Raw genomic sequence first — 22,331 nt, forward strand, 5'->3', positions numbered from 1 at the left:
ACGGATTGTGCTCGTTAACCGAGGGACTACTGTACTAATAAATGTTGGAGGTGTGTGTATCGCCTCCCTGCCAGCACCTTGCCTCCCTCCAACTCGCAGTGTCTCACACAAAAGATTTTATGTATGATGTGGTGTTGTTGAGGTATTAATTAATGAATAATAAATAATATTGTATTGTTAATGACAGTACAGTAGTTTGATGAATAGTAGTGACAATTGTAGTACGCTGCTATTCTTCAAACGTCTATCATTGACAATGCAATATTGCTTTTTTATTAATACCACAACATCACACCCAGACACCTAAACACCCCCTATATTGTATGAAATAAATTTATGTGTGGTTAACTGTGGTGGTGAATTAAAAGATCAGCTGTTGTAGAGCTTAGCGCTGGGCAACACTGGTGCATGTCATCACTCCTTTCCACTCCATCTCTCTAATCACCCACAGCTTTCAGCTTTCGCACTCCACATTTTAAATCTTATATAACAATGTTGAAGGGATACAATGTGATAAGTGTAAGTATTAAAAAATACTGTATTTTAGCTTTCCTGTAAATTCAAGATATCTTCAGGTCCTGAGACCTACTAATCCCCCACCCAACAGTGGGTGACTTGACATTGTATCAGGTCAGTAATATGAGACCTCCACCTGACATTCTGTCAGGTCAGGTCAGTTACATGAGATCTACTAATCCACCACAGCTGGATTTGCTCTAACACACAGTTTCATTCACGACCATATCATTTAGATTTTTAGTTTAGACTCTTGGAAAACTCCCCAGCACACAAAAACATTACGAGGTTGTGGGCTAGTGTTTATCTGTGCAAGATGCACAGCTTAGACACTCGGAAAGTTTCTCCAGAAACCGGAAATATTTCCGGGGATGGGGGATTTTTCCTGGTTTGAGAAAGTCATCTGGTTACCCAGAAATCTCTCATCCCCGGAAGTGCTCTGCACCAATTGTTCCGGCTAATGGGGATATCACTGTGTGTGTAATGTCAAGTTCTAAGAAATGTGATCCTTACTAATAATGAGGTTGAGAATAAAACCTGCAAATATTATTTAATCCTTTATTATATACACTGGCATAAAAAATATATATTTTGTACGTAAATAATGTTCCTTGTATAAATTTTTCCCAGGTGTCTTGTAGTTTTTTACAACTGTTTACTTAGCTTGAGCTTCTTTCCAGAATAACTTTATGGCAGGATGACCTTTCTTAGTCACCACCATTGTTCTCTGCTTTTCATCGGAGTATATAAGAACACCTTTACTGGAGGCAAAGTTGGACAACAGGGAGAAGTCATGAACAGACATGAAATCCTTATAGAGAACACCTTCATTGAATTCTAAGCGTTCCCTCTCCAATTCCCACAGCTTTATCTGCCAAAAGAAAACTGGATTAGAAAAAAATAAATTTACTGCTTTAGCTTCACAATCTGTGTAACTGTGATCACACGTGTTACAAAAGTAAACACTGTTCATCATCTCATTCTCAAAGTAATAAATAATTAACAAGTCTGATTTAAAAATTTTACACACCTATTGATGGAAGTCCATTTCTCAGTTAAACATTTGTTAATTGTCACATACACTCACAACAACTTATAACATATCAGCTAAGTGTAAGCTTATATCTATGACCCATTTAAACCTACACATAGAGTATTAATTCTTTTAGCTTTATTTCTCATTAAAATAAAATATTTTATCTTCAGTCAACTGCTAAAATTCTGTGTACAGTATGCAACTACAGCATATCAAAATTATAAGGAACTTATTTGTATAAGTGTGTGAAAGCCTAAGGTAACAGATGGATAACTACAGTACTGTACAGGGAATAATTTTTGTTTTGTTTTCAAGATCATGATTCAAGGGTCTGATCCCGTGCAAGACAAGCCAACAATATAAAAATTCTCTATTTACTTGATCTGCCACTGTACGTGGAACAACTGGATTGTTCTTGAACATCTGCGGGTGACAATGCTGCCTCAGGAAACTTATAATTTGCTCGGCCCCTATACCCTTCAGGAGAGCACGTCGCACACTGCCACGAGAGACACTTGTCACCACCATGTTGGGGAATCTGTAAGTCCATACAAGGAAACTGAAATAATATGTACTATATTTTGTATTTGTACACCTAAAATACTCCAAACACCGGGTACATTTAATGTTTACTACTTTAACAGAAGTCCTCTATATTCTGTCTTTACCATTTTGGCTACAGAAATGGCAATCCTCTGTAACACCTGTTTTCATTGTTGTATCTGTTGATTATTGTATAATCCAGAATTAATTCACTTTGCCAGTTGCAATGTCATATCTATTAAGAATTATGATAATTTCCCTAAGCTTAGAGTACTACTACATGATGCATTAATTCTCAGTGAGATCAGTTTCTTAATATAAGCTAATGAACTCTGAAGACTCAACATCATCATCATTAACAAGAAGCTCCAAAAGATACAGAGGATTATATTCAATTTACATTCAAATTGTTGAAATAAAAATTCATGAAACTTGAAAAGATTTTTGTTTCTGGACAAACCCTTCCTTACCTTCCTTCTATATCCGAGAAAATGGAAAGAAGTGCTATTTGGAGCTCTGAGACAGTGTAGGCATATATCCGGTAGTTTGTTTCAATCACTAAGTAACCCTGCTTAGGAACATCAATGTTGCCCTGAAAAGAAGACATAATCTGATATTGGCATGTGTTCACTTACTATTTATTATCAGGAATGATTTTGGTGATTCTTATTGTACTGCGCACATCATTGTCATTCCTAAAAACCCACTTTAATTCATATTACGCTACATAACATTCAAATCCACAGCGCTTGTAGAATCTCAGGAGAGACGTGTTTTTCCCATCCGTTTTACACTCAGGATCACTCCCAATAAGTCCCGCCTTCGAACACAGTCATCACTACGTTTATTCCACTCTCTACTGGCAAACGCCATCTTGAATTAGTCTGTGTAAATCAACTTTAGTAATTCGCCAGACCTTTGACAACTGAGGGTCATCCTTGAAAGAGTAACAGTTAGATTGTTTGTAATTTCTGTCATTGCGTGAGTAGCGATCGCTGGCAACTCGGGGGTATATAAACCAGTGCGAGGCGGGAGGAATAAACCTCCCGTATCACCTTTCACCTTCGTTCTCAGGTATGTTCTGTGTTTATAACCATTCAGTTTGATTCAGTCTATTGTAGTGAATATCAGCGTTCATGCTTTAACAGTGGAATTGTCATTCACCCAGTGTAAGAAGTAATATAACGTAAATATGTCTGTCGTTCCCAGACAAGAAGATTTGTTTGTAACCCACCATGCTTCCCAAAAACCTCCCATATCACCTTTCACCTTCGTTCTCAGATCGACGGTGGGCTTAATTGAAACCCACCGGTCGTTCGGAGCCGGTGGATACCCAGCAGTGGTCAATATATGAGTGATGGCACTGATTCGGCACGATTAATCGGCTCCACTCTACCTCGTGGGCCGAGGGCCCCAGACCCGCCTCGTGTCGGAGTGTAACCGACCACAACAGCAGTCATCAGTGTTAGAGGCACCAGTGCTATACCCTGGGACTTGCCTTGGAGTTATGTTCCACATTTTCGTTGTACTGTATGTGTTTGTTAATAATTACCCCATGTTGGGTAGTGGACCCATGTCGGTGTTTGTATCAGTATTAGTGTGTTGTGAGTGCATCTCCTATACCCTACCAACGGTCTGTGAAGCATCATATGCCAGTTGGTCTTATAACTGGATGTAATGAGAAATACCTAGGAATGTGGGAGAAGTAAAGTAATCTGCAAGGAGTTGCCATGTAACTATGTATTGTGAGTAGGGACAAGGAACTGGTCCTGCTATGTAATGTAATGTGACACCAGTAAGAGTGTGCACGGTAAGAGTGTAATATCTGGGTAATTGCTGTTGAGTAAATAAGAAAATAAGGAAACAAGTAAATAAGAAATACGGAGTGCAATGAGCCCACCAGTTGAACCTTGTAGTTATATGTTAATAATATCTCTTTTCCCCTTTGATTTTATATTAATAATCTTGTTCAATGAGTATTTTAGGAGTATTCATTTCTCCCACAGTAATTACCTTTATTTCCGTCCAAGTGACCCTGATATCAGAATTACACTACCCATGTGCCTAGACCATCGACATGCAACCAAACAGAACTGAGGTTAGGTAGTACCAAAAATGAACTGAAGTAAGTAGAAGGAACATTTGAAAGAACTAAGACATGTTGTGGTTTCACCCTTCTTTCCCCTTATCGATCTGGTCAATGAAAAACCTAACCCAATGCCTAGTCCACTCTACCCGCTACCTAACGAGTTACATACTGTCCAGAGAGGGTCTGGTGACAGCGACCCTTAGAAATTAAGATTAGATTTAAGTATTTCCCCTTAGAATTAGTGACCCCAGTCTGGCAGTATATTGTGTTACAATTATAAAACACAACACATTAAAAGCCGAGCTGAGTAATGTACTCTTGTTCAGCATGCACCGGCACCTGATCACACAAACGAGCAATTTGCTAAATTAAAAAAATTTAAATCGAGGTTATTAACACCTACTGCTGTGCCCTGTTTGTTTACAAAACTGACAATCACTTGCTTGACAACAATTATTTCCAGTTTCGGAATAATCAGAGATACAACTTAAGACACTCAGAGCTACTAAGACCATCCCCCTCCCCCCACACACTCCTCTCAGTCCCATACCTACTTAAAATATCAAGGTGTGAAGGTGTGGAACAACTTACCCCCACCTGTCACAGCAAAGACTACGCTCCCTTCCTTTAAATCATCTCTGAAAAAATATCTATTGTCTTAAGTACTAATATTTTTGGTAATACTTACTTTATATTCCTGCTTTTATTGTACCACTAAAACCGTTTTATCAGAAATTGCCATGTAGATACGTAGATAGAAATTACCAACGCAATAAATATATTTGCCAACTAGACATAATCCTGACAGCTCTGTCCTCTTGTTCAACCTTAATACAACCCATGTTGTACTGCTTCCTTCATCATATTTATGTTTTCATTTCCACTGTAAATTATGTATATAATTTTAATATAAATGTAAAAAATAATTAAAATAAATAAATATCGAAGTGATAACCGTGGTAACATTCTGATATGTTCTTATTACCACCATGCTGTGTGTACTATTCCAGATGATACTAAATGTTACATAATACAGGTTGTACCTCTCTAGTCCGGCAACCTCGGGACCTGACCGGTGCCGGACCATGGAAATTGCCGGACCATGGAAATTCACCCTTTTCCTGGATAGATAGTGACTTGTGCTTATGCTTGGAAGCACAAGCACCACTTTCTCTGCATCATGGTCTCTTTGAAGACATATTGAAGGGTTAAATGTCGTATAGTAGCGTCTCAAATTTCGCGAGTTTTTAATTCTTAACGTATTTTATTGGAACACAAAAAAATAAATAAATAAAAATTTTGACGGAGGAAACTTGAATTTCGACGGGTTTGAACTGCCCGCCAACGTGCATAATCGTGTAAACAGCGTCATTTCTCTGATGTACAAAAGATTCATTATTGTTTATTATTGAATGTCTTTTTTATTGAATTAATGTTTATGTGTGCAAAATGAGCAATACAATTCATTAATAATACGTAGAATATTAAAATACATGAGGAAATGAGACAGCATTGTTTTCGTTGATTACAAAACCAGTGACTGACTGGTTCTACATATAAAACTGAAGAAAATAAGACCTTGGTTGTAGCTGTAGTAAAACTAATATGGTTGTTTTAAGTAATGTTATTTAATGTTAATAAATGGAACAATAGCAGTAGCTAACGATAATGGTGAAGAAAAAAGAGAGATCGCGTATGTAAGTGCGCATGCGCACACGTGAAAACATATCGTCATTACTTTGCATAAGAATATGAAAGAAACACTTATTTACTGTTCATATATATTTTAATTAATGTTTCTGAATTTGTTTTTATTGAATTAATGTTTGTGTGTGCAATATTAGAGGAGACGAGACGGCTGCCGGCATTGTTTATGTTAAAGCTTACAAAACCAGTGACTGATTGGTTCTACATATAAAACTGAGAAAATAAAACCCTGATTTTAGCTGTAGTAAAATTAATGTAAAAAAATTAATATGGTTGTTTGAAGTACCTGTAATGTAATTTAATGTTAATAAATGGAACAATATAAGTAGCTCACCATTAATGGTAAAAAAAAAGTGAGACTGCGCGTATGTAAGTGCGCACATGTGAAAACATATCGTCATTACTCTACATAAGAATATGAAAGCAACACATATTTACTGCTCATATATATTGAAAGGTTAAATGTTGTACTCTGTATAGACAAGCAGAGAGAGAGAGAGAGAGAGAGCAGCCGAACTGACGGATGTAAACAAACCTTAATTTCCTGCGGCTTTGTTTTTTTTTGTTTTTTTACGGGAATTAGCCCACCCGGGCATAGATCACTGACCCACATTGGGGTCTGAGGAGCAAAAATTTAATACTCCTGTAATAATAATAATAATTCAGATAAGTTAAAAAAAAAAAAAAAAAAAGCTGCCTATCTACCTATTGGACAAACTAAAATCGTTCCGGACCACAGGAGTTTCCGGACCACAGAATGCCGGACTTGAGATAAATGTACAGTATATATCAGGTGCCTACAAGAGAGCTCAGGCTCTCAACTGGCTCAGCCATGCTAATATTATAATCTTTAATCGACTCTGTATCTGTGTTCTTCTGGCTAAACAATATCAATATTTTGCCCAATCCTTGGATCATGCTCTTACAGACCCCACAGTTTATAAATGTTAACAAATGCAAATCAATTGCACCTTTGGTGAAAATGGGGTTTCATTTGAGGGTCTTAAAATATTACCTTAAAATTCAATCAATTCCCTTAAATACTAATACCGTACCCTGTACTTCTTTGACATAATCAAACTCTGCCCTAATGGGATCAGTCTTATGGAGCCCAAAGCTTTGGGTTACATCTTCATTTACATTAAAATCACATCTTATTAGGTCCTAATAGTCCCTGATTAATGACACAAAGATGTTAGTAGTAAATCTTCATTTTCTATCACAATTATTGTACAGTAGATCTTATCAGAATGTGGGACCCACTGAATGTCATGCTCAGATGAGCCACCTTATTTTCACCTAAAGTTTGGTACCAACATTAATTTTCCATTAAAACTGGCATATATTAGGAAATAAGACACATTAATAGCACACTTGTATACAGTATAATCAAGATCAATTGGATCCTTATGAGGAAAGCACTAAAAAAATTCTAAAAAACGTTTCTATCTCTCCTCTCTCTCTCTATGTGCACATATTATACCAGGTAGGCTCAGTAAAGTGACCTATGTTTGGGCTGTTGACTGTTGAAACATGGACTGGGTGGCACTACAATCTAAGTTATTCTCAAGAATTTACAAGAAAACACCAAAGATTTATTTTTAGAAAACATCTACAAGGTTGGAGTAATTTGTTGCGTATACAGGACAGTATAGTCTGCATTTACGCGGTTTTTGTTTACGCATTTGGTCATTTACACGGCACCTTGCCAGAATGAAATGTTTTAATTATGCGGTAAATTTCATCATTTACACGGGTGAAGTATAATTTGTTTATTTACTGAAGATATTTGTTTTTAGCTCATAAAATTCATGGCATTTTTTTTTTTTACGGGTATTACCCCACCCAGACACAGGTCACCGATCCACATCAGGGCCCGGGGGGCAAAAACGTAATAACAATAACAATAATAATAATAATAATAATAATAATAATAATAATAATATTAATAATAAAAATAATAATAATTCAGATAAGTAAAATTTATAATAAAAATAAAAATAAAATAATGATAACAATAATAATACTGAAAATGCTGCAATAATAATAAGGAACCATAAAGAAATTAAAAAAAAGATCATTAGAGAGAAACGATATATGTATGTTGTGTTGTCAATAGCAAGAGAAACAATTGAGACCCCACAATTGTGTGTAAATGAGGCAGAAAGTCAGATAAGCAACCTGGGACTTGGTCACAATTTTTGCAATGACATATAGCAGCAGGGTCTACCATTAGACAACACATTATGCTTCCAATATCTTCCCAGGCGGTAGAAATTACCCAGCCACAATATGATTTACATTGCTGGAATTCTTATAACATGGTGATTAATTTAAATATAAACATCCTAAAATTTGCATTAGGCATACAAATTTTGGATGTAATTTAAGAATTTTATTAGAAAGAGCAAAAATTTTATCTTTTGTGTAAAATATATGACGTTTACTGTATATTCAAATTATTGGCAATCTTGCAAGGAATCCAGCAATGTCAATTATATTATCCTAACTTTAGTCTGAGGTATTATTTATTACTAAACATGTAAGCCTAATGTTTTTCCCCAAACATTTCTCTGGTAGGGAGGGAAGGTGGGGGTAGGGAGGGAAGGTGGGGGTAGGGAGGGACCCAGCGAACGTGGGAAGATTGACAGATATTGTCTGGGTGAAGTATAATTTGTTTATTTACTGAAGATATTTGTTTTTAGCTCATAAAATTCATAGAAATTACCTGGCCAGAATATAATTTACATTGCTGGAATTCTTATAAGATGGTGATTAATTTAAATACAAATTTTAGATGTACATGATTTAAGAATTTTATTAGAAAAAGCAAAAATTTTATCTTTTGTACAATATATATGACGTTTATATTCAAATTATTGGCAGTCTTGCAAGAAATCCAGCAATGTCAATTATATTATCCTAACTTTAGTCTGAGGTATTATTTATTACTAAATATGTAAGCCTAGTGTTTTTCCCCAAACATTTCTTAGAGAGGGAGGAGCCAGCGAGCGTGGGAAGAGGTGGGGGAGTTGAGTCCATTACTTGAATGAACATTAACCGGGCGACTGTATTTCTCTTAAATATTAATTGCATGTGCATACTATCATAAAATTAAGATGTCATTTTTACTACAACATAGGTAGTGTCGGAAAAAGTGGAGTTTGGGGGTTAAGCCCAGTCTCTATTTCAATTAATCCCATATGTTCTGTTATTTCATTTACGCGTTTCTCGTTTTACTCGGACCTCCACGGGTTCAATTGACCGCGTAAATGCAGACTATACTGTACTTGACTGAGGTGTGAGGGATGTTATTTTTTCTCTGTACAGCTCTAGAAGATATTGTTGTTTTTCCAGTTCATCAACTGCCAGGCATTGTCAAGTTCAACAACATCTAGCAACTAAATTTTTTCAGTACCTAATGAGCCATACATTCACTTCACAATGAATTAAGATTATCTTTGATTTGTGTCATTTCTTTAATTTGTAATTTATTATCTTTTCTTAATTTCCTCCTATTTTCTCCTATTCAGTATACTGTATACTTATAGGAAACTTCCCTCTCCTTTTTTTTCACCTACAATTAAATTTCAAGAAGTAAATATAGTAATGGCTGCTTTAACTTATAAATAGTACCGTAAAGCCTGTCATGGGAAATTTTTTCAGCAAATGGCAAGCATTCCTAGTGAGCATACCCAAACCTAAAATGGTATAAAAATGGTGAGTAACAAAAGTTGAGGATATTATTGAAGAAACCTTAAGATAGATAGGAGGGAGGGGAATGGTACATGTATAGTGAAAGACAAGAACAAAAAATAAACTAATACTGTAAGGGCAGATCATTCATGATAAAATGATTGACACAGTGATTATGATTATAAGAAGCTCGCACCTTATTCTGTCCAGCAGTGATGTTGAGCGCTAATCTTGTAGGATAAAATCTGCCAGAACTTCGTTTGCGTAAGTATACCAGACCAAATTCCCGAAGATGTTGAAGGAAAGTTAAGAGCTCATTGTCCATACCCTCCATGCTGTAATCCTGAAACATTCATACATACATTTCTATCTGTATATTACAGAACATTAAGAAGTAGAAACACTAAACATGACATATCATCTGGGGTAGAAGTGGAATTCTCAAGTATTTGGTCAGTCAATACTGAAACTTGGTCTGTGTTATAACACACTGTAGCCCACTAAATGTTGTATCAACACACACACTGTAGCATACTAAGTGTTATAACAACACACACTGTAGCCCACCAAATGTTGTATCAACACACACACTGTAGCATACTAAGTGTTATAACAACACACACTGTAGCCCACCAAATGTTGTATCAACACACACACTGTAGCATACTAAGTGTTATAACAACACACACTGTAGCCCACTAAACGTTGTATCAACACACACACTGTAGCATACTAAGTGTTATAACAACACACACTGTAGCCCACTAAATGTTGTATCAACACACACAATGAAGTACAGTATACTAAGTGTTATAACAACACACACTGTAGCATACTAGGTGTTATAACAACACACACTGTAGCCCACTAAATGTTGTATCAGCACACACAATGAAGTACAGTATACTAAGTGTTATAACAACACACACTGTAGCATACTAGGTGTTATAACAACACACACTGTAGCCCACTAAATGTTGTATCAGCACACACAATGAAGTACAGTATACTAAGTGTTATAACAACACACACTGTAGCATACTAGGTGTTATAACAACACACACTGTAGCAGACTAGGTGTTATAACAACACACACTAGCATACTAAGTGTTATAACACACACTGTAGCATACTAAGTGTTATAGCAACACACACTGTAGCAGACTAAGTGTTATAGCAACACACATTGTGTGCCTCCACGAGCCCACGCATACAATCACTTGCCCCACACACCCATGCTCTTACTTTTTCTTATTTTATAGTTTTATATTATATTTTCTTTATTTCTAAGCCACATTTAAGTATTGTAATGATTTTCCACACCTTTTATAGTTTCATTACATGTAAAAATGGCAACATGCCATCTCCACAGAAGTTATTCCTCGTTATCCCTCATTTAGTGATAATTCAGTTAACATTAGGTTTTCAGGAATGCATCCCCATCATTAAACAAGGGATACCTGTGCACTTATTAAAATTATAAAGGTTAGGCCAAAAATAATAACATTAGGTGTAATATCTTCTACAGGTTGTATCTCTCTAGTCCGGCAACCTCGGGACCTGACCGGTGCCGGACCATGGAAATTCACCCTTTTCCTGGATAGATAGTGACTTGGCTTGGAAGCACTAGCACCACTTTCTCTGCTTCATGGTCTCTTTGAAGACATATTGAAGGGTTAAATGTCGTACAGTAGCTTCTCAAATTTCGCGAGTTCTTAATTAGACGTTTTCTATTTGAACACAAAAAAAAACAACACATTTAAAAATTTTGACGGCGGAAAGTCGAATTTCGACGGGTTTGAACGGCCCACCAACGTTCAGACGACGTGCACAATCTGTACACAGCGTCATTTCTCTTATGTACAAAAGATTCATTATTGTTTATTACTTTAAGTCTTTTTGATTGAATTAATGTTTGTGTGTGCAAAATGAGCAATACAATTCATTAATAATACATAGAATATTAAAACAAGAGGAAATGAGACAGCATTGTTTTCGTTGATTACAAAACCAGTGACTGACTGGTTCTACATATAAAACTGAAGAAAATAAGACCCTGATTGTAGCTGTAGTAAAATTAATATGGTTATTTTAAGTACTGTAATGTTATTTAATGTAAATAAATGGAACAATAGAAGTAGCTAACGATAATGGTAAAGAAAAAAGAGAGATCGCGTATGTAAGTGCGCATGCGCACACGTGAAAACATATTGTCATTACTTTACATAAGAATATGAAAGCAACACTTATTTATTGTTCATATATATTTTAATTAATGTTTCTGAATTTGTTTTTATTGAATTAATGTTTGTGTGTGCAAAATTAACAATACAATTTATTAATAATACGTGGAATATTAGAGGAGACGAGACGGCTGCCGGCATTGTTTATGTTAAAGCTTACAAAACCAGTGACTGATTGGTTCTACATATAAAACTGAGAAAATAAAACCCTGATTTTAGCTGTAGTAAAATTAATGTAAAAAAATTAATATGGTTGTTTGAGGTACCTGTAATGTTATTTAATGTTAATAAATGGAACAATATAAGTAGCTAACCATTAATGGTAAAAAAAAAGTGAGACTGTGCGTATGTAAGTGCGCACATGTGAAAACATATCGTCATTACTCGACATAAGAATATGAAAGCAACACTTATTTACTGCTCATATATATTGAAAGGTTAAATGTTGTACTCTTGTATAAACAAGGAGAGAGAGAGAGCAGCAGAACTGACGGATGTAAACAAACCTTAATTTCCCGCGGCTTTGTTGTTGTTTTTTTTACGGGGATTAGCCCACACGGGCATAGATCACTGACCCACATTGGGGCCTGAGGGGCAAAAATTGAATACTCCTGTAATAATAATAATAATAATTCAGATAAAAAAAAAAAAAAACCTGCCTATCTACCTATTGGACAAACTAAAATCGTTCCGGACCACGGGAGTTTCTGGACCACAGAATGCCAGACTAGAGAGGCACAACCTGCAATAAGAAATAAGACCACCAATAAAAACAATAAAATAAATTGTACATACAACTCACCTTGCCAAGAATTGAGAAAGAGAGTTTGAAAAGGAATGTGAGGCAGGCCACAAGGCTCAGACCTCGCTCCGTCACAGTCTCTAAATACTTCAAAATGAAGAACCAAACTTGAGAGGCCGTGTCAAGAAGTAAAAACTGGAAGCCTGAACTTGTTATCTGCATATTGTCTGATTCATCACTGCTGTAAATATCATGCAATACAATAACATAACAAAATCCCTCATAAAAAGACCACAGTATAGTATTACCCCTCCATACCAAACTTCGCTATACAGTAGGGTCTCAAAGTACAGGTAACCAGAGTACGCAACCCCGTTTATACTAGGTTGATCCCCTGTTAAGCCCTTGCGCGAGCTAATCCACCCAGCACCTCTCGCTGCCTTTAGCTCTATCGCGTGAGAATAGTCTCCCCCCACCCAGTGTCCCTCTTATTTATCAAACTTCATAATCATATATTTTTTTCATAATTTAAACATTTATTGTACTTATTCAATTATCCATTTTGATGGTGCAGCTGGTTGGGCTTATTGCCAGAAGGGGCTGCCGAAATATATTATGACCATGATAATAATCTCACTAGCTAGTTCATGAGCCTCAAACCGCATCTCACCGAGGCATCACCCAAGTGTGCCTCTCTTTCTCTTGCTCTGGTTCCATCAACATCTCCCAGGCATGTGCGCTCGTAAAGTTTTCTCTATTGTCGAATTTTACCGTAATCATAGTACCCTAAGAGGAAATTTAGTAGCAGAGCTCATAGTGGTGATAGTGGGACACATAAAAAAGCACATACTGTGAGAAGTTTTGAAGAACAAGTCAAGATATTGGACTTATTAAGGAGTGGCGTATCTAATTGAAGTTGCACGTCAGTTCCACATGAATAAGTCATCCGTGCGCTCCATCAAATGTCGTGAAAACGAGATACGCAAAGTCGTTCTGATTCTTCTTCTATAAAATTTATATTTATAAAATTTATATTTATAATACTTATGCACATACATTTATCATTTAAGTTTTTTTTATTCTGTACAGGGTACATGGTTTGTGAGAGTTCATGCAGTTGTCTACTATGGGAAGGGTTACTCTAGAATAGAAAACAGGTTTTATGTACTGTATATATACAGGGGAGACCCAAATATAAGTGAAATTTTTTTCTTACGCAAGGCTTCCAGAATGTAACCCTTGCGTACTTTGAAACCCTACTCTATATCGAACCCCTCTTCAAATATCTCAACAAGAACAATATAATACTGTAATACAATACTCTAATGTGACTTGCAAATAAAGAGAATATTATATAAAACCATAAATAAGAAAAATGAGGAGTGGGAAGTTAATTCTGTGTGGTTGAGAAGGTAGGAAAGGTTAGTTGGTGGCTGGTCTGACCGGAATATTCCCCTTCTGGCCCTGCACCCCCTTTAAATGAAAGCAAGTTATTTCACCATAATACTGTACCCATATTACAAGGGTGGCCAGAATTGCATAACCTAAGAGCCACACACGATAATTTTTGTGTCTTCGTAAATATTTGGCCAAAACAGGGAGGAAAATCTGTAAAAAGTCTTGTGTTACAAAACTATATATTATATAAGAAAGAAATCCATTATTGTGACAATTTATCTGGGCTAAAAATACCTTTTTCTCATATATACCAAATTTTTGGATGAGCTTTTCAGATTCGCTTTATACAAAAAACTCCCTATATACCTAACTGGTTGTTTACCAATTATTTTGATATGAGAGGTAATACTGTATAACTATGATAAACATTCTTATCCACAGAACTACTGGATGAATCAGACAGGCTCTTCATAACCATCTCTGTACACCTTTGCAAATTCTTCACTGAAAAACTTTGTACTCCTTTATCCTCACTTGAAATACACAAATGAGTGACAAACATGTAAAAAAGTGATTAAAGTGAGTGAATCATTTGAAAGATATAAATGAAATATTTTTTGTGGGAAAAATGTATCATACATGCCTTTCAATAAGACCTGCATGAAGCAGAGTGCGCATGGCATCTCGGGAGATGGCTGTTTGACCCTGGCCTGGCTGCACAAGAAACTGAAGAACACTTTCCCATCTATCCATCGCATATTTGTCTAGAAACTCAACATCTCGTTGATGTGGATCTGAATCTAAAGCAGCAGACATGGTCCATGGTTTTCCCCTGACAAGAGAAAATAATAATACTGTAATAATAGGGATAATGTTTATTAGTAGGTGTATATTTCTTAACTTCAGTATGGAACTGAGTAGATAAGAGTTAATGAACATCTCACACCAATGACCCAATAGATAAGGTCAAAAGTTTAGTGCATCAGAGTACAGTATAAAGTTATATACAGTACACTTCTGCCATTCATTCAACTTAATATCTGAAATAATAATAGAACATTAATTTAAAAAATATATACAGTATTTACTAACAGTATTTAAAACACTGGAATTCTTCACTATATTTCAAAATGAGAATATATTTTCACACTCACAAGTCATTTTCCAAGTTGCAAATGGTAGCCCAAAACAAGAGAAGCATTCACCAGCATTTATTCATTCTTGGTACCTTAGGAGATCAGTTTTCCTATGGTGTCTCTCTTCCACAAGGTCCCACATTATGTGAACACAGTACTGTATACATCTTCAAATTATTAGTAATCATTTAGGCATATTCTCATACGTACATACACTTTCAGCACCTGATTATCATTTAAAATCACCCCTTGATTTTCAACACTCAAATGAGGCATGTGAACTACCAAGCCAAAAAAGAATAAAAAAATATCACAGAGTAGTACAAATCAATGCTTATTTGTGTCCTACTGACCAAGAAAGGGGTCTTGACATACAAAGTACAATAGGTGAAGTGGGCATACTAATTTTAGCACATCCAAACAGGTCTAATTTTCCTCCAAAATCTTCTGTGGTGTTATTTACTTCTACTTCAATATTGGAAAGGCGTATCCTTTTTAATTCTTGGCATTTTCAAACAATATGATTTTTTGTTTTTGGTCTGGCACCAAGTAGAAATACAGTAAGTGGAACTTTTATCAGATCAAATGGTATAACCAATAAGGAACTCAGTTAGATAGGATGCAAGAATGAAAATTGGATAACGGTATCTCAGTTAAAACTACTGTACCTACATACAAAGTCAAGATTACAATAAATATCCTACCAATTTCTAAGCAATGTAACAGAAGCATGTAATGAGAGAGTAACCACATTCCAACACTCTTACCCTCCAAGAATGGCCACTTTGAGGTTATCTCTGAAGGTGTTGCTTAGCCTAATGGCCAAATTTCCATGGTGGTCATTCACTTCCTGCCAAATAGCCATGTCAAGCAGTACCTGTGTCCCCTGCCGGTGTTCTGCAGCAATGTCCCCGAGATCCCTGTAATGTGAGGAGATGCCATTCGCACCTTTACTTATTGATAATTCTAAGTTCTTTCAATTCAATTCAATTCACTGTGGATTAGTTTTTTCTAAAGCATTCTAAACTTAATGACAGGATATGAATTTGAGAACTACCATCAATGAATGAATGTCTGGGTAAAACAATTCAAGGCAGTGCAATGAGGAGAATACATTGGGAATACAGTGGTCCCTTTGTTAATGAACACAATTCGTTCCAGAAGGTCGTTCGTTAACCGAAAATTTCGTTAACCGAAACCATTGTTTCCATGGGATTTTGGGTAATTGGTTCCAGCTCACCGAAAATTACATACAAACTAAAAATAAATGCAGTAAAGTACACTTACTTTGAGGTGTGCATGTAGAAGGCTCCTGGTTGATGATGATGATGGGAATTAAAATGGGGGTGGAGGAGAATGAGAAGAGAAGGCATTGGGGTGGAAGAGAAGTCACCCCATGCTGCCATTTCACCCATAAAATTTTATTTCACTTGGTGTAAGTCAAGATTATTTTCTTTAAATCAACACTGCATTGCAATATATATTATCAATATGTAAAATAAACTTCAGAATGACCAACAATTGTACTGTAAAAACGTAAAAATAGTTTATGTTCAAGAGAGAGTCAAGCAAGATGCTTCCTCCACTGAGCAGAGACACAAAGTGACGCCATTCTGGGGGAGTCAAGCGGCTGTTTGGCGCGTTAAAAACTAATTCCCTGTACTTCAATTATGTTAAATAATTGTTAAAATTACTAAAAACTTTAATATAAGACTTGGAAAATTATTGAATTGTACAAACTTCTTGATATTTACTTAAACGGTAAATAATTTAAGCCCTAAAACCGATTACAAGTACTGTACTGCATTGGAGGACTAATACTACAGCTGGTGAGCAGGCAAAAGCAGGGGAAAACATGTTTGGAAAAATTCGTAAGGAATTCGTTAACAGAAATTTTTTCGTTAACCAAAGTGAAGAATCTTATGGAAGGTAATTCGTTAACCGAAATTTCGTTAATCGAGGCGTTCGTTAAACGAGGGATCAATGTATTCTATTATAAAACCAATACTGTATTCCAGGCATGGGCAACCTTTCTTCAGCCATGGGCTTAACCCAAAAGTAATGTTAATGTTGTATTAGCACGGACAGTGAAGCAGTTTTTCATCACGTCCACCTTACAATACTGTAAGGTGGATGCACAATTGTCATGCATACCAAGCATTGGTCAGCCATGGTCAAGTCAGAATGTGACTGATCCTGTAATCTAACACCAACACAGAGGGTGACCTCACTTTGCCTGGAAACCTGACAATGATAATCTCACAAAATATGACGGTTGAGGATAACCTGATCACAAGAACTGAGGTTGACGAGTTCCACAACAATTTAAATAATGAGTTACTTAATGCACAAAGGCAAACCTGCCATTAGAAAACTCAGATCAAATAACAATGACCCCAAATGGATAAATTAGTATTAAAATCATATTATTGGCCAAAGGATGGTTGGAGAATAAATCGTGGTGAAATTTACCAGCTTTTTGTAGGCAAATTTCAGTGACCCAAAAGAGACATAAAACAAATCTCAAATTCATTCCTGAACCTCTAGTCAGCTACTTGTTTGAAGTGTGCAAGGTGAGACGAGTTAGTAATGTGTGGGCCGAATTGGTTATTTAAGATGGGCCGAGTTGGAGGTACACCATGTGTATAAGTAGACATTTCACAGTATAGGGACAAAATACCATTGAAAATATGAACTTTCAAATTCAAGAACATATCACCAAGTGTCTTTTGTCAAGAACATAAGGGCAATGTGCATACTCATACTGACTTGCCCGGCTCATGTTGAGGTTTCCACGTGGCCAGTAACACTTGAGGAACAGGTCTGGTCACAAACAAGAGTCGTAGGATGAACTGTTTGCTTAATTCTGGTAGTTCCCTGGAATATACATCACTCCATAAATTCATCCTTCCTCAGGCATCATCTTGCATAATCTAGCTACACCAAATACTTCAAAAGAGAAACCCACTACACTCAATGATAAGATTGTAAAGATGGATGAGAGAAGCAGAAGAGCAACATGACAGGATATAAGAGAGAAACAGAGAGCTAAACACCTTCATACCAAGAAATCCGAAAATTTATAAGATATATTTAATAAATCGAGATGAGCTGGGAAATGGGAATAAATTCAAGTAGTACACTGTACACACAAATGCAGCAGCAGCTTTCCAGCGGTCCGACTAATTACCCAAATGTACCCAAATGTAGCCAAAATGAAGTCAAATGATGATCCTACAAGCGTAAATCGGGCTGTGAATCATTTCTCGATTAGTAATTAGTGTCATGGTCACAAAAAATTGGTAAACTTAATTTAATCTGAGTTGAGTTGGGTTAGGTTAGGTACATGCACTCAATCTATTAACTCAGATTAAATTAAGTTTACCAATTTTTTGTGACTTCGTGACACCAAATACCAGTCAAGAAGTGATTGGCAGTCCGATTTATTCTTGTAGGACCATCATTTGACTTCATTGCGGCTACATTTGGGTACATTTGGGTAATTACTCGCTCCCTCGGTACATGCACGCGATCTATTAACTCAGATTAAATTAAGTTTTCCAATTTTTTTTTTACTTTGTGACACCAAATACTAGTCGAGAAGTGATTGGTAACCCGATTTATTCATGTAGGACCATTATTTGACTTCATTGCGGCTACATTTGGGTAATTAGTCGGACCCGCTTCCCAGCATCAGCAGCAGTGTTGTCATCCTTTCCATACACACAAAAAATTCCAGTGAATGTTATTATTACCGTACATTATATTTCGATTTAGGATAAGAGATAAGAACAAAACCTACCTAACCTAGCTATCATACGATGGCAGTACTAAGTTATTATTACTAAGCAGAGGGTATTTTGCCGTGACCTGGCTAAGTTCCTACTAATGCTACTCTACAGTGAGTGCGCTCTGATTGGCTAATCATCCATTACTGGTAAACAACATGAGAACTATATGCTGTGACTGGCGGCCTGACCTAACCAACCAAAGAAACCTACCTAACCTTACCTAATTTCATATTAAACAGAAAGTTCTTAGCCAATCGGAGCACACTCTTGGTAAAATAGCATTAGAAGGAACTTAGCCGGTCACGGCAAAATATCCACTATGTTATTACTATCATTATTTTAGGTTGGTTAGGCTAGCTTACATTAGGTTTGGTTAGGTAGATTTGTATCAGTATGGAGAGGAAGTAAGGTCAGTCTGTCGCTTAGTCTTTGGGTGGGTCAGTCGGTCACTGTGAAGCATTTTTCAATGGTAACTTTCAAACATGGAGTCGTTATGAAGTGGGCGAGTGGCAGCATCTTTATTTACAGGAAAAACTAGTGAAAAAATCAGAATACAAAAAGTGCTGTTTCCACCCAATTTACTCTATTCTAGAGGTACAAAATAAGTTTCCTTCTATAGAGATTTTTTGTTAGGTCGCAGGATAACCTGGGTCCTTGTTCTTTACTATTACCTAATCTAGGGCTTTGTGGCGTACAGTACAGTACTAATATTGAGGGAGCAGAAATGGCCTATTAATAAAATAAAGTATTTGAATAAAAAAGGATGCACCTGGGGCATACCAACAGCAAGGAGGCGTACCATATGTCCCAACGGGATGAAGAAACTGCACTATTTGAGATTGAATGTGAGGACCTAGGTGTGTATGTTGACAATGAGCTGAAGTTGTCGGGCCATAGCGAGAAGGTAAATCAGGCAAAAAAATTATTGGGTCTTATAAGAGGGTCGTTCAGATATCTAGACGGTCCGTCCCTCGTAACGATCTTCAAGAGTGAAGTGCTTCCCCATCTGGTCCTCAGTTGGTTGAAAATGTTCAAAGGAGGGCCACCAGACTGGTGCCTGTACTTCGGCACCTCAACTACCCTGAGAGATTGGAGCGCCTGAACTTGCCTAGCTTATACTACAGACGGGCAAGGGGCGACCTAATTAAGGTGTATAAGCATCTCAAGGAACATTACTCAGTCGAGTTTCCTTACTTAGAGCTGGCGGACACTCGCCCCACAAGGGGTCACAGCTCAAGGTTGATGAAGCCCAAGTCCAGAAAACTGTGAGGGCAAACTTTTTCGGAGTGAGAGTTGTGAACTCTTGTGACGGCACCAAGTGTGAGCTCTTTCAAGACCAGACTTGACCAACACTGGAGCAGGTTCAGGCGGTCCCACTAATTACCCAAATATAGCCGCAATTAAGTCAAATAATGGTCCTACATGAATAAATCGGACTGCCAATCACTTCTCGACTAGTATTTGGTGTCACAAAGTAAAAAAAAATTGGAAAACTTACTTTAATCTGAGTTAATAAATCGCGTGCATGTACCGAGGGAGCGAGTAATTACCCAAATGTACCCAAATGTAGTCGCAATGAAGTCAAACGATGGTCCTACAAGCATAAATCGGGCTGTGAATCACTTCTCGATTATTATTTGGTGTCATAGTCACAAAAAATTGGTAAACTCAATTTAATCTGAGTTGTGTTAGGTTAGGTTAGGTACATGCACTCGATCTATTAACTCAGATTAAATTAAGTTTACCAATTTTTTGTGACTTTGTGACACCAAATACTAGTCGAGAAGTGATTGGCAGTCCGATTTATTCATCTAGGACCATTATTTGACTTCATTACGGCTATATTTGGGTACATTTGGGTAATTAGTCGGACCCGGTTCAGGTACATGCCCAGTACAGTACTTGCCAACAGTGCATAACAGAGACGTGACCGATCAGTGGTGAAGAGGATAAAAATAAAAATCAAAGTAATACCATGGCCACTACACGGACCTCACCTAAATACCGCTAAACATGTTGCCGGGTGCCTGTAGAGTCTGTCTAGGACATCTTTTGTCAAGGATCTTAAATAATCTTGAAGATTTTTACAAGTCAATGTTTGTGTCCCAAATGTCGACATCCTTCCCCTTGAACTTCCTCTCGTCTCTGTGTGTTGTTGTGGTCCTAGAGACACTCGCAGCCCACAACCCGGATTCACCCTGGGTCTCTGAGTCTCTGTTCGCGCAGGGACTACTGACGAAGGCACTGACGTCCTCGTGATTCTCGTTACACTGTAGATAGCGTGATATTTAGTAAGATCATCATATTAACATCAAAATAAATAACGCGTCGCCGGATTAGTTATCAATATAATATTAATGACCAATCCGCCGACGCTTTTGAGGTGCTTTTGAAGAAACTTTTTTTAAAGTTACTAATGTAATACCAAAACGTTCTCTATGATGCCTTACCCTTCATTGATGGCGAGTCAATCGAAGGCCACGAAACAATAATAGTTTTTAAGAGGAGTTCAGTTTCATTCCGCTATATTCCTTGATATTAATGGTAATACTGAATTCATCATGAGCTGGACCACCTTAGCCACGGAGCAGCTAGCCTACCCTCCACGGAACACCAGAGAGGAGTGCTTGTGGGGAACGGATATTTGGGTTCACACTCAGGATGGGATGGAGAAAGGAAACTCACAATGTGCTCTCTGTATACATATTGTATTGGATGTACAATGCAGCTTGGTGCTGGGAAGTGGCAGCGTGGTTACAAGCGTGATGTAGAGAGAGCTGGTTGGTGAGGGTGCTCAGAGGAGGACCAGCTTGTGGGTCGCCATGCTCGCCGGCGGGAGCGAGGGCCGCCAGGCAGCGGCGGAGGAGGTGTTGCTTGTTGGTTGGTGTAGGTAGAAAGAGGTAGAGGTCACCACGAGGTCAGGTCTTTTATAGCGGAGGTAGGCGTGGGTAGATAGTTGAACCCCGCTCCGTGGGCGGCGCTGGTTGACCTAGACCACGAAGCATACACTGGGGAATTCGCGGGGTCGGCTACTCAGCGACAAACAGCGTTTGTAGGGGAGAAATCCACTACAATACTCCCTCCTTCCCTCCAGGCGGTGTAGGAGACTTGTTGTCTGCAGGGGTGCATGCCACATGTGAGCAATAACGGCGAGGGCGTGGATGAGCCGGCCGCTAGAGGAGACAACTGTCTAGATACACAATATCTAATAATAATAATAATAATAATAATAATAATAATAAACGGTTTATTGAAAAAATTCTGCAGCCCGAAGGCTGAAAATATACATTGGACATAAATGACTTATTACATACATTGGTGGTTTAATAAAAGCCTTCATTAGAGAAAGGTCAAGGAACATACAGTGAACATACAGATTAATGTAGGTGTTGAACAGCAAACTCGTAGTGTAGTAACTCCCTCCCAGATGGTGT

At 37.3% G+C, this 22,331-nt stretch overlaps 1 protein-coding gene across 7 annotated transcripts; it reads right to left on the bottom strand.

The window, feature by feature from the left end:
* Positions 1-1,060: 1,060 nt before the first annotated feature.
* LOC121854297 (general transcription factor IIH subunit 4-like) lies at positions 1,061-21,365 on the bottom strand. 7 transcript variants are annotated; one of them, XM_042348880.1, is made up of 9 exons: positions 21,348-21,365; positions 17,866-17,983; positions 15,874-16,026; positions 14,614-14,802; positions 12,633-12,813; positions 9,784-9,930; positions 2,566-2,687; positions 1,931-2,090; positions 1,061-1,387 (listed from the first exon to the last, which is right to left on the bottom strand). In XM_042348880.1, the coding sequence occupies exons 2-9, from the start codon at positions 17,886-17,888 to the stop codon at positions 1,172-1,174; spliced, it is 1,191 nt and encodes a 396-aa protein (XP_042204814.1). In that variant the 5' UTR covers positions 17,889-17,983; positions 21,348-21,365; the 3' UTR covers positions 1,061-1,171. The 7 variants fall into 7 exon arrangements, with proteins under 7 accessions (XP_042204814.1, XP_042204810.1, XP_042204809.1 ...); XM_042348876.1 differs by lacking the exon at positions 21,348-21,365 and adding an exon at positions 20,895-21,152 and having other exon boundaries at positions 12,633-12,810; positions 17,876-17,983; XM_042348875.1 differs by lacking the exon at positions 21,348-21,365 and adding an exon at positions 20,895-21,151 and having other exon boundaries at positions 17,876-17,983.
* Positions 21,366-22,331: the final 966 nt, after the last annotated feature.

The sequence above is a fragment of the Homarus americanus genome, unplaced genomic scaffold, assembly GCF_018991925.1.
Source record: "Homarus americanus isolate GMGI-L3 unplaced genomic scaffold, GMGI_Hamer_2.0 scaffold54443, whole genome shotgun sequence".
NCBI lineage: Eukaryota > Metazoa > Arthropoda > Malacostraca > Decapoda > Nephropidae > Homarus > Homarus americanus.

What these genes read in the sequence shown, in the direction of transcription:
- LOC121854297 (XM_042348875.1), bottom strand. Translation starts at nt 21,016, where the DNA reads ATGTCGACATTTGGGACACAAACATTGACTTGTAAAAATCTTCAAGAT. An exon ending in CCTCAACATGAGCCGGGCAA is followed by an intron (nt 16,027 to 17,875) that starts GTCAGTATGAGT and finishes CTCACATTACAG; the next exon opens with GGATCTCGGGGACATTGCTG. An exon ending in CTTTCTCAATTCTTGGCAAG is followed by an intron (nt 9,931 to 12,632) that starts GTGAGTTGTATG and finishes TGAATGTTTCAG; the next exon opens with GATTACAGCATGGAGGGTAT.